Below are 15,050 nucleotides of genomic sequence, written 5' to 3' on the forward strand. Positions count from 1 at the left end.
GGAGGTAAAAAACAACATTATTTTGGTTCTTAGTATCCTGTTCTTGCCTCTGAAGTTTCTTCACTTTCTTTCCTTGTTGACTAAAGGGACGTCATTCACGGCATATTTTGTACCTAGCTAGCTTAATAGTTTAATTATTAGCCTACATATTTCCCTCAACCAACATTGACTATAAGGAAGTGAAATAAAGCATAACAGGTCTACTTACACCATTGTGACAAAGCAGCACCATCTAGCGTCGAATGTCGAACATGACATTGGCAGACGTTAATAATCACTTGGACAAATATGACACACACTCTCACTCACTCTTTATATTGGATTTTTTTGCTTAATCTATTTTCTATTAATATTGTTTCGACATTTTCGTGTTTTTCCAATAGCTTACATGTCATGTGACCTTTTGTCATATTTAATCAACCGTTGCCATCCACGCGCACACGGCATTGTCCTGCTCGTGCATAGACCCCACAGGTGTCTTTTTTTTGCTTCAGTTTTAAAGAAAAGTGTCTCTGCTTAAGTGACATGCTCAAGAAAAAAAATGTCTCCAAAGAACACGGAGGAGTAAAAATTTTGTGAAACTGTGCTCGAGGGAACTTTCTTTTTGTTTCACCGGAAATGCCGTCTGACATCTCTAACAAATGAAATAACTGCGCGCCCTGGCGTTTAGCAAGAGCTTGTACAGTTGTGGACATTATTTGTACAATTACTGCAAACCTGCTGTGGGGTCACTCATCCTGTGGGGTGTTATTGACCTTGAATGCCATCAGGATGGTTTTTAAAAAGGGTCATGACTTGTACCGAACATAATGATTTCTCTTGCACCTGAGCTATATTTTAGCAACATGAATCCAAAATAAATCTGGCTGCAGGTTACAATGAGGTGAAGCTGTATTAAGTTACATAAGATATATAAAAATAGAAATTTTAATCAGACATGTCTTCACAGGGACCAAGAGATAAAGATTAAAGAGTAACCCTTTCCTTTTAAACACTCATTTGTGGTCTGCATTATCTAAAAAACTAAACACAAAACACAGTTCAAACAACATCACACCATTATTATGCTGTTCACAATTTGCACCACTTTTTAAAGATTGGCTAATCAACCTTTTAGAGATTTGCCTCACATTGTGGCATGGAAATTTACACTGGTAAAATAAGATTATGTATAATAGTTAATTAAATAATGATGTTGTTGTTCCCCATTAATGGGGCATGCAAGGTACGGATTCTGAGGCCCTGTGACACACATATGATTTTTTTTATTGAGCAGTATAAATAAAACAGTTTTAGTGTTGTTGTTGTCGTTGTTATTATGCTGTATCAGAGGGTAGGAACAAATAATCCCTTCCTTATGTGCAATATCATAACAATTGTGCTTAAAGCAGATTAAACACAATATAAGTTTTAGTGGAATTAATGTTTACAGAAAAAAAATATGATTTCTGAATGTAGTTTTATCAGCTTCTAGGCTTAGGCTTTCGAAATAGATGAAAAATCATGGATGCACTAAAGTCTGTTCCTGAGAGGCGGGCGAAGAGCTCGTGCTCCAACCACTTTTGCCGGTGCAGTCACGTGCCTCTGGTTAGCCAATAGCGAGCCGCAGATTAACCAGTTTGCCGCACCCAAGTGGGATGATGGTGGGTGGGCGGAGCGACGCGGGGACGACAGGCGCAGGGAGATAAACCCACTCTGAAATCACCAGGGTCGGGGATAAAAATAGTGAAAACCCGCCGTCCCGCTTTTACCGAGCACTGTTTATATTTCATCACTACATCAGAGAGAGGGTAAGTGCAGAATTAATCGACATGTTTTATATTTTATCGGCAGTGTTTGTCCTGCAGAACACGGTCTATTTGTGGTTTATTTTAATGTTTGTTCCGTGGTGCTCCTCGTTGTGTTTCAGTGTGGCGAGCTCTCGCACTGTTTTGCTAATATGTTGGTCGGTGTTGCCTGCAGAGTGGAGGCGTTGCACGTTTTTATACTGTCCTTAAAACGACTAATTTGGCCTTTTAGTGTGATTAAATGAATTCCGCCTTCGCCCAGACGGTTTCCCGTGTTGAACAATAACAGCAGCCCAGAGCCACACACTTTGTGTCCGGTGTGTTTTGCCCCAGGTGTCGTTAGCCTGCTGGCCCCTGTGAGCAGGCCTGCGCTTGCATTATTTTGCATTTCATATGCGCACAGTTACTGGAGCTTTTAGATACGGACTCTTGAGCTGTAAATGTAGATTTATTTTCCTTTTTTGTTGTTTCTGCTCTGGGTAGGTGTGTTTCTAGTCTGTGGCGTGTTGTGAGGCAGAGGAAATATGGCTGTATTCAGTTGTGTGGTGATGGAGCAGTTTCCTGTTGGTCAGATAGCCCCATGTCCTGCATGACAATAACCATGCACTTTCGCTTTTCTCACCATGTTTTTTACAGTGTAGGAGGAAACACCAGGCCACACTCAATCTTATAAGCTTTATTATTAATGATAATGGGAAATTGTGTTGTTTAGTAGCCAAATCATGTCAAGTACAATTGAAATGGATAACAAAACATGTTATAAAAACCAATAATATTGCTACAGACAGAGGTAAAAGTTAAATCAGACTCCTAACTCTAAAGTAGTGATAATTCATGGCAACATACGGTACACTGGTGGTGCAAAAATATAAGAAACCTATAATATATAATATAAGTAATTGCTGATCCAAGCTTTTATGTGATATTTTGTTGCCTTTTGTCAGTTTTATTTAATGCATTTGATAATGCGAGAGAGAGATTGTTATTTGCAGCTGTAATGGTCCAGCTGAACTAAGTATAAGTAGGAGCATATGGGTGTGAGGATAACTTGGGTGTTTGTATTTAGGCCCAAACTGGAGAACATCACCACTAAGGTGTTGCTGTGTCTGGCTTCTTTCTGAAGTCCCCTCCCCCGTCCATACTGTATGAGGATTAACAAACGCCAAACTGCCAAGATAAATTGTCAGTGAGTGTGTTAAGGGACGGTAACTCCCTGGATTTGGTAATTCTGTTAGAATGAGTGAAATTCCCCAAGGGGAGGGAGCTTGGCACTTACAGTCTGGCTCCATGTTGCCCACTACACTAATACACACACACACATATACACACTCACTCTAGATACAGAGCTCTGTGTTTGTTTTACTCCCACTCCCCACGCCCACACCCTTGACTGCAGTGCAGCTGAAAATGTGTTCCTCATTTCAAGTCTATTTCACTCTTTCTTTCCTTCCTCCCCATATGTGGTCACTTATCAGGGTTACAGGACACCCTTTTTAAAGACACGAAAAGAGACATTTTTGAACTTTCATTCACACCACAGAGGTCACTGAAGATCATGTCAATATATGTAGCGATGTTTGGGTCCGATATTTAGCCGGCAGAGTGACGCGCAGATGCTACGCACGATAGGACAGGCCGGAGTGTGAGACCAGGAAGCTGTACAGGGAGGGGTGTGTTGTTGCAGATCTTCCACCACTCTGTCCCGTGTGACATGAAACACGCAGATAAACCCAGAGCCCCTGTACTCGCATGCTAACACAACACAGGCCCTGGTAACAGATAATACCTTTGCAGTGTTTAAAGTCACTCTGGTGGTCGTTTTTGTATCCCTTAGATGAAACCTGAATTTGGCTCTTTGCTCTAATCAGTGTGATTATAATTCATTTAATTTATGACCTTTGCTACTTATTTACAAATCCAAAGGGACCAAGAAATATTCATTTGTAGATGTGTTTCTGGCAACCTGATGAATCGAAGTCTAATATTCCCCTCGCCTTTTAGCTTTGTTTTTGGTCTCTACCACCCTGGGGAAAGTATTTAGCATTTTAGCGCCTAATTTCTCCCCTGTGTTCACCAGCCAGCTGCAATCATGTTGTGAACAGTCAGGTTTTATTGGCAGAAAACAGCAGTCTGTTTCAGCTGAAAATGACGCTATAAGAGCTTCGAGAGTGAACCAAACAGTACATTTCTCTGTAGGTTCATTACTGCTAACGGCAGCTGAGCTGAGATTTTCATATAAGTGCCTTTGTTGTTGTGTGCCTCTAACTTTTTAAGAGGGTTAGCATGGTTTGCTAAGCACAAATACCTGGAAACTGCACCATCCTACAAAATGAATTATTGGAAAATGGATACAAACAGTGATGTAGAGCGGGCATGGATCATATTGTGATGTCTTCCTAGCCAGCCCAATGAGCTATAATCCCTTGTAGCAGGCTGAGGCCTCAGAGACGAACCGAAGCAGACAGGATCTGTTATTCGTGGAAATATTAAGATATTGCACATAATGATTAAGGGATTAAACAATAAGCTTTGGGTGTATTGTGCACAGCTTTGTAACTAAACTTGGTCCAACTTACCAAACTTACATATTATACAAGAAGTTGTAGACGGTGGTTTTTATTTATTTGATATTTTATGGACAAGAGGAATTGAATGAAAGTCATCACCAGTTGTAGCTTTGTTGCTAAATAAGTGCTTGTTGGATAAAACCGATTTGATTTCACCAAAATGAAAATGCCATGTTTTTCATGCAGTGTGGTATGATACTCATACCTAGAAAGACCGACCTGCTTTTTTAGCTCCTTTCCTTAAGTGATTGGGTTTTAGCTGAGTTCAGTACTACCCCTTTCCCACCTAAAATTAGCGCGTTGACACAGTTTTTTTTAGACCTGGGAATACCCGCTTATTGATCCAGATTGTCTCTTTTCCCATTGCCAGTGGAGTATACTCCTGCCGGTCTATTTTGATATTACGATGTTACGGTGGTTAGGTCTAGAGATAGACCAATATGGTTTTTTCAGGGCCGATACCGATACCGATTATTAGTAGTCAAGGAGGCCGATATTTGGAGCCGATATTAATTTGCAGTCAAAGTGAAAATATTGGCGTCAAAACTTTGAATAATACAAACTCCAACACTTAACTCTTAAGTCTGTTTATCAAATTCAGTGCTGACAAATTTGGAACGATGGTCGAGCGCTGCTCGGACGGAGACGGGCGTGTTGACACAGGTTTTGTGTTCCCATCAATGCTGATTGGAGCCGAGGCCGAGATAATTACCCGGGTCTACTGCAGAGTCATTTGACCTGGGCCTGAATGCCGATTGTAACCTTTCTCACTAAGCAAAAAAGCTGAATGTTAGCGGGTTTTTTGACCAGTGGGAAGGCGGCTTAATGTACACGTGTATTTAGCCCCCTCAATTTGTCAAACACTTTAACTTTGTCTGCTGTTAGCTCATGTTGTGAAAACACTACGACTTCTTAGTGTGTGTCATTTACTGCTGGGTGCACGAGCTCGTACATGGGGCAGTGCTGAAATGACACCTAATGCATTCCTACCAGTCAAAGTAGTTAGGGTCTGCACACACCCACACAGACATGCACACGCACACACACACTAAAGAGCAGTTGCTGGTGGATTCTTCGTCCTCAGTAATGACAGGCATCCAGCTCAGGGATATAAAGAGCCCAATCTGAGTGCTTGTCTTGAATGTCAGAAAACTGCTTGACACACCAACTGTACACACATGCGCACACACACACACACTAATACTATTAGAGAAAGAGCAGCAGGACGTTGAGGCCGTCGTTTTTTCCTTTTCTCTCTCCACCATAATGAGCCGTTTCACTGCTGATTACCAGATTGGCATATTTTTGGAACAAACTAAATGGATCCTTTTCTTTCTCTCCGAGAGCTTAGTCATGCTGACAGAGATGTTTTCAGTGCAAGCTTCCGTCTCTGGAAAATGAGCAATGATGAATTAAAGCATCTACAATGTACTCCCAGTGCTGTGAAGCTTCAAACACACCAGCATCCATGTGAGAGCAGAGCAGCTGGTGATTTATAAACTATCTCTACCTTTTCCTTCGTCCAGCCGCTGTGGAGAATGGAAACATCTGTACCGAGCGGTGTCACAGCAAGTTCAAAACATCAGTGAGGCCAGCCTTCCTCGAGGAAACTCGATCTGTTGTTTAATGCAACAGCATCCTGTTCGTTTTGCTTTTGGAGTGAACAGATGGGCCGTGTCCTGCTAGGCACTAAAGTTATGGTTTAAAGGGATATTTTGGGGTGTTTATTGTTCACAGTGAAAAAGTGAAGACTGCATAATTCTGTGTTTTTCCAGGATTACATGTTTAAAAAGGTCGCCTCTGAAATGGGCCGTTTAGAACAGCTGCAGGTTTCTATGTAGAACCTTGCTGCGGCTGAAATTAGGGATGCACGATATTATCGGCACGTTATCGGTTTCGGCCGATATCGGCTTAAAAATGAACTATCGGATATCACCTAGGCTTATGACGTCACGTGTGTCTACCTGCAGCATGAGAGAGTTAGAAGCCAAAATGTCCATGGTGTGGAAGTTTTTCAAAGTGTCCGAATAGATAGCAAAACTGCTATTTGCAATGACTGCTCAGCTTCGGTGATGCGAGGAGGAGCCAAGGCAAAGTCTTTCAACACTACAAACTTGATTAACCATCTCAGGACCCGTCACCCCGACCGTTGTAACAAATGTGAGAAGAGTATCGCCATTATACTGTACGCAAATTCCAATACAGAAGAGAGTTGATGATCTCTGCAATTAGGTGTGCGGGAAAAAAATATCGGTATCGGTAATCGGCTAAATGAGTTGTAAAATATCGGCATATCAGCAAAAAATCCAATATCGTGCACCCCTAGCTGAAATCGACCAATCGTCACTCACCTCAGGCTGCCTTCTTGCACTAGCTTGTAGTCAAGTCGTTCCAACTCACCATTCCGATACCTCCTGGCGATTCTGGCTCGTACACATAAGGCCGAATAACCGATCCTAGAGCAGCCATGTTTTCTACAACTTTGGAGTGCAGTGCGGCCGCTCTTCCCCCACGTGCGATCGCACACGTAGGGGAGGGGCTATGAGGTCATGGCAAAACGGCTTGTTGGTTTCAGGAGGAAGAAGAGGCTCAAAACAAACGTTACCAACTTGATTCAAAAACACGTTAGATTAATAGAAAATTGGTTGCATCGCTAAAATCTGTCCCCTTTAAGCTGAGGAGGAGCCTTTAGCCTGAGGAAGTTGGAATTTCTTCACCATAACTACATTGTGAATGTTGGCAGACTCTTTCCAATACTGTTTACTGTGTGAAATTAACACTGTTGGACGAGTAACACAACTGTATAATGAAGAAGATGCCACACAGCTGAAACTGAAAGTCATATAAAGGTGCTTCTTTGCGCACACAAGGCTGCACCTGACTCTTCAGTTATGCTATTAGTTTTCATTTATTCCAGCTTTCAGGATATCAAGAGTTGGTTAGAACAGGCAGCAGCTTTCATCCGTAGGCCGCTGTTCCCGATGTTCACCCTTTGAAAATCTCCAACACTTGATATTCAAAATGACGAATCCAAGTGTCTCCTCTAATTTCTCACATATAATTCTGTCCTGTACGAATGTGCTGCTAGATTCGTCATCATCACAACATTTTCCTGTTGCTTGGAGACGCTGGGATGCATGCAGACAGAGGGGTTTTCACACCACCAGTGAAGATGGCAGTCGAAGTAGCAGATTTTGCTGTGCATTTAGCCAAGACATGAAGAGAGACATGTGACACTTGCCATCAGGCGGGTTCATAGCAAGTTTGTCTGCCCACTGCCTTTAAAATCTTTCTGACTGCCGGGGTCAGCCCTACACACGGGTCTGTATGTGACTGACTGACTGACTGACTGAGTAACTGAGTGACGGTACTTTCAGAGCCGTAGAGAGAGAGAGTTGCGACGTCGCAATGGCAGATCATGGAGCATATTTGACCTCCACTGACGCGACTCTCTGTCTATACGGCTCTGGATACTTTGTTCGGGGAGTAGGCGGGGCTGCTCGTCCGCTGTCCTCACCTACGTCCACAGGGTGCACCTGCTTTCAAACACGTTGTCATGGCCTCATAAGGACAGTCCTTGTGACACATTGCGCACAAAGGCGCACATTGACCTGATGCGGTCAGCCACATACTAGGTTTTGACGTAGTCTTGTTCCTGCAGGCCGGGGGTGACTCTAATCTGATATGGAAATATGCATCGATGTCTTCCATCCCTGTTTTTTGATTAAACTGAAAGACAGTGAACCCCTTTTTAGTGCTCGTCATGCCTGAAAGGACCAGATACTGACAGTCAGGGCTGCTGTAAACATGTGCAGGGTGGTGCATGAGTTTCAACTTGAGGCACACCCACTGTCCCGTTCAATGAGCACGGGGTACTTTCCAATAAATATTGCGAAGCTAATGGGTGTGACCATGAACTCCAGGCCAGGGTGAATCCGCCTTTAGGGAGACAGGCCATCACAAGATGTTTGATTAATGTAATTACTGAATTATGTTTGGATTATTCTCTGTCTTGTACAGAAGGTTCAGGTTGTTGTGATCTGTCCTGATGTTGTATAGCTGTGACTCAACCCTTCACTGCTGCACAATGATGTTTCCAAACAGAGGGACGTTTTCTGCTCCACACAGGAAGTGCATTTTTACAACAGGACGCACATTTATCACTTTAGTCCTCCGTTAAAATATAGAGTTTGATTCCCTGCTTGACTTGACACGATTGGCGTGTCTAATGCATTCATAGACGAGCATGTGAACTTGTCAGCTGATTCCCTGCCATGTTTTGAATCCAACACAAACTGAGTTTGACGGCGTACCCCTTGTGACATCGACCGGCTCGCAGCGTGATGCAGGCCTACAGCTGCTCTTACATAACAGTAATCTTTTAAAGGCTGTCCCGTGTTTCCATGGTAATGCATTTGGTTTCCATAGCGATCTCCCTCTCGACAGGAGCGAAGGCTAGTCGAGCCCCTCCACCTACACATCTGAGGAGAGATAAGAAGTGGAAGGGGAGGTGGGGTTTGGAGAGGGCGGGGGGCGGGGGGCGCCCGCGGTTTGCGAGATGACAACATTCTGCATCGATGGAGACACTTCCTGCTTCTGCAGCCTTTTGTTATTGCTAAATGGTCCACAAGAGATAAACAGCTTTCTGCATGGTGTCTCGTATCGCACAGCTGGAGTAATTCAGCTGACATTTGCAGCCAGGAAATGATTTCACTCAAACGAATGCTCCTTGAGACAGCAGAGGAATTGACCTGTTTCACCTCCATAATTAAGATTTGTGAGTGTGCAATAAGGCATACTGTATTCCCTTTTAGCCTCTCCTTGCTTTGTTTACTCTGACATTCAGGTGGTTACTCTGAAAGAGAGCAGAAAACTGGAGGATATCTGATATTTACGGGGGTCGTTCTTACAAATCATCTAATACTCTCCTTGCTTTCACTGCTCCTCTTTCTCTTTCTTCTTCAGAGATACTTTAATGAATACTTACAGTTCATCCATCCTGTATCTGCAGGTGTTGGCAGATTTTGTGGTAGCATACTCTGCAGTGTTTGATTCCGTCGGGACTGATGGCAGCCTCCAGACCATCTACAGGATCAGATTACACGATTCCTCATTGTGAGCAAGATTAGGGTTGATATTAAAGGAGCAGTTCACCCCTGGAAAAAGTCACTGTGTGTGTCAAAGCTGGTGTTCTCTGTAATAAATAGAAGCAATGATATTTGAAATTGGCGCCATAGCTGTGGAGAAAGTTGCACAAACAGCTTGTGGTATTGCCCATTCTACATTCCTACAACACCCAGCGTGCACTGCGCCCCTCCCTCTGAAAGGAACGGCCCAGCGAGAGACGCTGGAGTGAAATGATGGCTCAGAGCGGGACAGAATCTGAAATACAACGAGAACATACCGGTGGATCGTCTAAAAATCTTCAGGTCTGCAGTCTACATTTCAAACCTGACGATTTTGAACGAGACATGACATCGGAGGCGGGCGTCCTAGGTTGACGAAGTGTAGTTTAGCGAGCTCCCTGGCCTCTGCCAGAGGACACGTTTTACGTAGTCTGGTGGAGGTTTTCCAGGGCCCATTGGAGAAGTGGATAGCGTCCTCCAAAGGCACAGAGCCAAATTGCATTTTGTTTCTACCATAATGGCATTAGCTCCCCATAATAGCAAGGTTGAAAATCGGCGAACTGGCCCTTTAAGCTTAAATTCTGATTTGAGTACTAATAGTTTCCTGTGCTCTTGATAAAGTTTGAGTGGGTCTGTATACCTCTAAATGTATTGTATTGCCTTTAGCAACATTAGCGGCATAATGGGCTATTTATATTTTAGTTTTTATTAAAATGAATAAAAAGCAGGACCATGAGATATTCAGTTTTTTAATGTAGGTGACCAGTTTTTAACACATGCACTGGAGTAAATGCTCAAATAAAAATTGTCCAAGTCCTGTGGCCTTGTGGAGTTTATTGTAAAACTACACATACATTACTATAAAAGCTGCCGCTCTGTTTTGCCCCTCACATGGATCTCTGAACGTGCAACCTCTCCTCTGTCAGTCTGAAGAACAACATGAATATAAACTCCTTCAGGTTATTGTCACTGTTGTTTAGTCGCCCTGCTGTCTGCAGACATGTTTGATTTGCCATTGCTGCAAGCAATAAACAACGACACGACCAACAGACACCAAATGCAGGTTGAACGAGTCAGACTGAAGCGAATGAGATCAGACCGGCAGTCCTGAAGCATTAAGACAGAGTTCCTGTTTTCCAGGCCGACATGAACCCCACCTATCGTTATGAGCTAAAGCTGAATTCCAAGTTTGATGATTTTTCTTGTGATGTCACAGTGTTGTTGCTAATTTTCCAGCATCAAACCAGTCTGATTCTGAGGCTGTTTTTGCACTGCAAAATTTGTATTAATAACAAGCCAGAGCCTGGGACTCTCTTTATCCCTAATGAGAGCATTTGGCACCAGAGCTAATTGCTGATGTCCTTATTCTTCTGTCAATAACTGATGTCCTCATCACACCAGTGGGACAGGAAGGAAAACTCTCAGAGTGTTTGCAGAGACAGTAAGCAGCTTGTGTGTCGCAGTTTCTTTCTTTTGGAAATCGCAGTTAGAAACCGTATTTATGATTAAAAGAAAACAGAGAAGTTTCAGCTTGAGGATATCAGGGAGGAATGTTGTTACGAAGGCGTCGGTCTCAAACGCCTCCTCTTTGGACGCAGTTTGGAGTTTCTTCACTCGTGGAAGGAGTAAGGATTCTTGAGTATACGATTTTAATATTTGTCTTATACATTTGTGTATGCAACAAAAAAAGGTGGAATTGAAGTAATGCACTTAATCTTAAGAGTTAGGAGCTCAGAAACATTTAAGTTTGCAGCTAATAACCAAACTAGTCAACGAGTCAGGAGAGATGCATCCAGCAATTGCCAGCTATCTGTGTTTTTAAACAGGTAGTTCCATCCTTCTTCTTTTAACATTTTTCCTCTCAGTTCAGTTATTTTACACCAGGTTTCGAAATAGTGTTAATCTTAAAGGAGTTCTCTCTCTCGATGTTGAGGCACTATTTCTTCCATTAACAATATTTTAACCAATCCTAGCTAGCTGGTGAGATGGTGACGGCTAGCCTCTGCTGAAGCTACCTTTACTTTCACCTTAAGCTGTTTCCTGTTATTATAATATATAAAATGATTATAGATTACAATCCTGGTTATTTAGCTGCTAAATCCAGTCATGGTGAATAAAACCAGCCAAACCAGTCCTGCTAAAAAGTAACTAGCGTAGCTTAGCAAAGCTTTTGGCTGTAGTGGGATTTGTTTGTTTTTAATTAAGTGTTTGTTGACTTCAAAATTCTAGTTTTTCAGTGGGGATTGTAGTTTTTTTTTTTTTTTTTTTTGTTTTATAAGGGCTTATTTGTTGTCTCTGTCAATTGTTGTTTATGTAGTACAAGAAACTACTCTAAACTAGGGATGCACGATATTATCGGCACGTTATCGGTATCGGCCGGTATTGGCTTAAAAATGAACTATCGGATATCGGCCAACACGCCGATATCCACCGATATAATTAACCGATAAAATAATGGGCTGCTGCATACTTGATTAAATGCCCGACCTCGGCGCAATGTCCCCGGTGCGAAGAAGACCTGCGTGGCGCAGCGTGATGACGTCACGTGTGTCTACCTGCAGCATGACAGAGTTCGAAGCCAAAATGTCCGTGGTGTGGAAGTTTTTCAAAGTGTCTGAAATAGATAGCAAAACTGCTATTTGCAATGACTGCTCAGCTTCGGTGATGCGAGGAGGAGCCAAGGCAAAGTCTTTCAACACTACAAACTTGATTAACCATCTCAAGACCCGTCACCCCGACCGTTGTAACAAATGTGATAAGAGTGTCACCATTATACTGTACGCTAATTCCAATACAGAAGAGAGTTGATGATCTCTGCAATTAGGTGTGCGGGAAAAAAATATCGGTATCGGTAATCGGCTAAATGAGTTGTAAAATATCGGCATATCGGATATCGGCAAAAAATCCAATATCATGCATCCCTACTGTCAATTGTTGTTTATGTAGTACAAGAAACTACTCTAAACTAGGGAAGCCCTTAGCGGACATTCATCCATACAATACTATTTACTCCGTTGTCGCGTGATAACGAGTTATTTCTCGTCATTTTCTCATGATCTCGTTTTATATATAAATAACTTATCACGGGAAAACGGAGTAAATAAAATGTGTGGATGCATGTCCGCTAAAGGCTTCTGTATTAAACACATATAATTTAGCTGTTACATCTGTTACAGAGTTTACGCAGTCAGCCCTCTCTCTTTCTCTCTCTCTTAACACTTTCATGTCATGGCCATTAAATTTCCCTTCATTTAACGTGTTTACGAGGTTAAAATGGACAGCACACTGTAAGCCTATAATTAGTCAAACAGCGTGAACACAACAGAACAACCTTGATTGGAGCAGGTGAACTGAGCTCAGTGAACACATTTGGGTTTGATGTTGTGGAAAATGTCCAGAACGCCGATGAAAGCGGACAGAAACAGAGAGCGGCTCTGTCGGCGCTCGGTGTGATACTGGATGCTTTGGGTTCGCTCTGCAGTTGTCATGGTAGTTTTGGCCGAACATTTGTATTGATGTGGACTAATGGGCTGCATCGCTGTCTGCCAGAGCTCCCCCACATTACCCATGAATGCGCGCACACACACACATTTCCCCATGCTCATAAGTCGGTGTGAGTCCGTCAGAGTCAGGGCTTGAAGAAGTCTGCGCTGTGACAGACAGGCGGAGGCTGTTTATCCTCGCATACACTCAGCCAGCTGGATGCATCCATAGGAAATCTGTCTCTGTTCTCTCTGTGTCTCCAATCTCTTCTTGTCATTGTCAGATGAAGGACACATATGCTAATGTTTCAGCTAAATGTTGGTAACTTTAAGACTTGTGGGTGTATTTCCAGTTGTTGTCTTACTTTCCTTTGCACGGCCTTGACAGCTGAGTGCTGTTGTGATTCCAGGAAACGCATTGTAAAAAAAATCAATCCAAACCCCTCCGAGCTGAGAGAGTGGTCACATGATCATGACAGGAAGTAGAGGAGAGTGTGCTCTGTGTGACTGGCTTTCACTTTTAATGACTGGCGATGCTTATCTCCTCATTTACCCAGGGAAACTTTCTCCTTCTGTCAGCATCTTTATTGTCTCCCACTGGTTTTTCATCCTATAGGTTCATGAAATCCCTTCACACGTTTTAGCAACAAAACCGATGTTGTTCATTCCCGTTCCTGTTGAATTTGGCCATTGTATATTGCATAACATGTAGAGCTCGACTATAATTCAGTTAGCCTAAATGATCTGCTAATATTGTCCTATCATAGATATATCAGTATCAGATTTAATTCCAGCTGAAACTAATTCACAATAACGGCCACCATTTCGGTAAATGGTCAAATTTTCCTAAACATTCCATATCCGTATTGTTTTCAAAAATCCTACATTGATCGGGCTCTAATAACATTTTTAAAGGGCCAGTTTGCCGATTTTCAACCTCAGTCCAGTGCCATTATGGTAGGAAAAAAATGTAATTTGGCTCTGTGCCTTTGGAGGACGTTATCCGCTCCTCCAATGGGCCCTGGCAAACCTCCGCCAGACTACGTAAAATGCATCATCTGGCGGAGGCCAGGGAGCTCGCTTCCTCAAGCTTCCTCAACTTCCTCAATCTAGGACACACGCCTCTGATGTTATGTCTCGTTCAAAATCGTCAGGTTTGAAACGTAGACTGCAGACTACTAAGATTTTTAGATGATCCACCGGTATATTCTCGTCGTATTTCAGACCCTGTACCACTCTGAGCCATTGCCTGCAGCGCAATGTCCTTGACAGGAAAACTCACTCCAGCGTCTCTTGCTGGGCCGTTCCTTTCAGAGGGAGGGGCGCAATGCATGCTGGGTGTTGTAGGAATGTAGAATGGGCGAAACCACAAGCTGTTTGTACAACTTTCTCCACAGCTATGGCGCCAATTTCAAATACTATCGCTTCTATTGATTACAGAGAACACCAGCTCTGACTGACAGGGGCTTTTTCCAGATATAAACGTTTCTCAATTGTCTTGCAGCAGGTTTAAAATTTAAAACACCAAGACTGGAAGAACAAACATAAGTAGAAATGTTCAGAAAAACCACACAGATGGATGTTTCTTAACTGACAGACAAGGTTTAAAAGTTATCACCCCCTCTCTCTCTGCAGGAGGCCAGGCCAGGATGAACGGCGAGTCAGGTGCCGGAGTGGTGACGGCGCCCCCTCCCACCACAGCCCCCCACAAGGAGCGGTACTTCGACCGGGTGGACGAGAGCAGCCCCGAGTACCAGAGAGAGAGAAACATGGCACCCGACCTGCGGCAGGACTTCAACATGATGGAGCAGAGGAAGAGGGTCTCCATGATACTTCAGAGCCCGGTCAGTGCGATGGACACATGTAGCAGCACACGCGACATTAGCTGTAAATTTACGGTCACATTTATCACAGCTGATACATCCACACTGAATTGACCGCCTGTAGTGTTGCAGCCTTCTCAACATCACATGATGGGTCCAGTTTATTCCTCATCGACTGTGTGTCTGTGACCAGCTGAATACCCAGCACAGAGAACAGCACTTTTTAAAGGCCTATTGTTTGTATGAAAAGCACTGAGGCCTGAAA

The 15,050-nt window shown here is 43.1% G+C and overlaps 1 protein-coding gene across 7 annotated transcripts in view; it reads left to right on the top strand.

The window, feature by feature from the left end:
* The first annotated feature begins 1,677 nt into the window (after positions 1-1,677).
* add1 (adducin 1 (alpha)) overlaps positions 1,678-15,050 on the top strand; it is a 36,919-nt gene continuing 23,546 nt past the window's right edge. For all 7 annotated transcript variants that reach the window (XM_069673779.1, XM_069673777.1, XM_069673780.1 and 4 more), the window contains exons 1-2: positions 1,678-1,790; positions 14,598-14,806. In XM_069673779.1, the coding sequence (XP_069529880.1) occupies positions 14,612-14,806 (195 nt within the window). In that variant the 5' untranslated portion in view covers positions 1,678-1,790; positions 14,598-14,611. The remainder of the gene's footprint in view (positions 1,791-14,597; positions 14,807-15,050) is intronic.

The sequence above is a fragment of the Semicossyphus pulcher genome, unplaced genomic scaffold (genome assembly GCF_022749685.1).
Source record: "Semicossyphus pulcher isolate SPU_LCO1_2020_fin unplaced genomic scaffold, fSemPul1.0.p SCAF_22, whole genome shotgun sequence".
NCBI classification, from domain to species: Eukaryota; Metazoa; Chordata; class Actinopteri; order Labriformes; family Labridae; genus Semicossyphus; species Semicossyphus pulcher.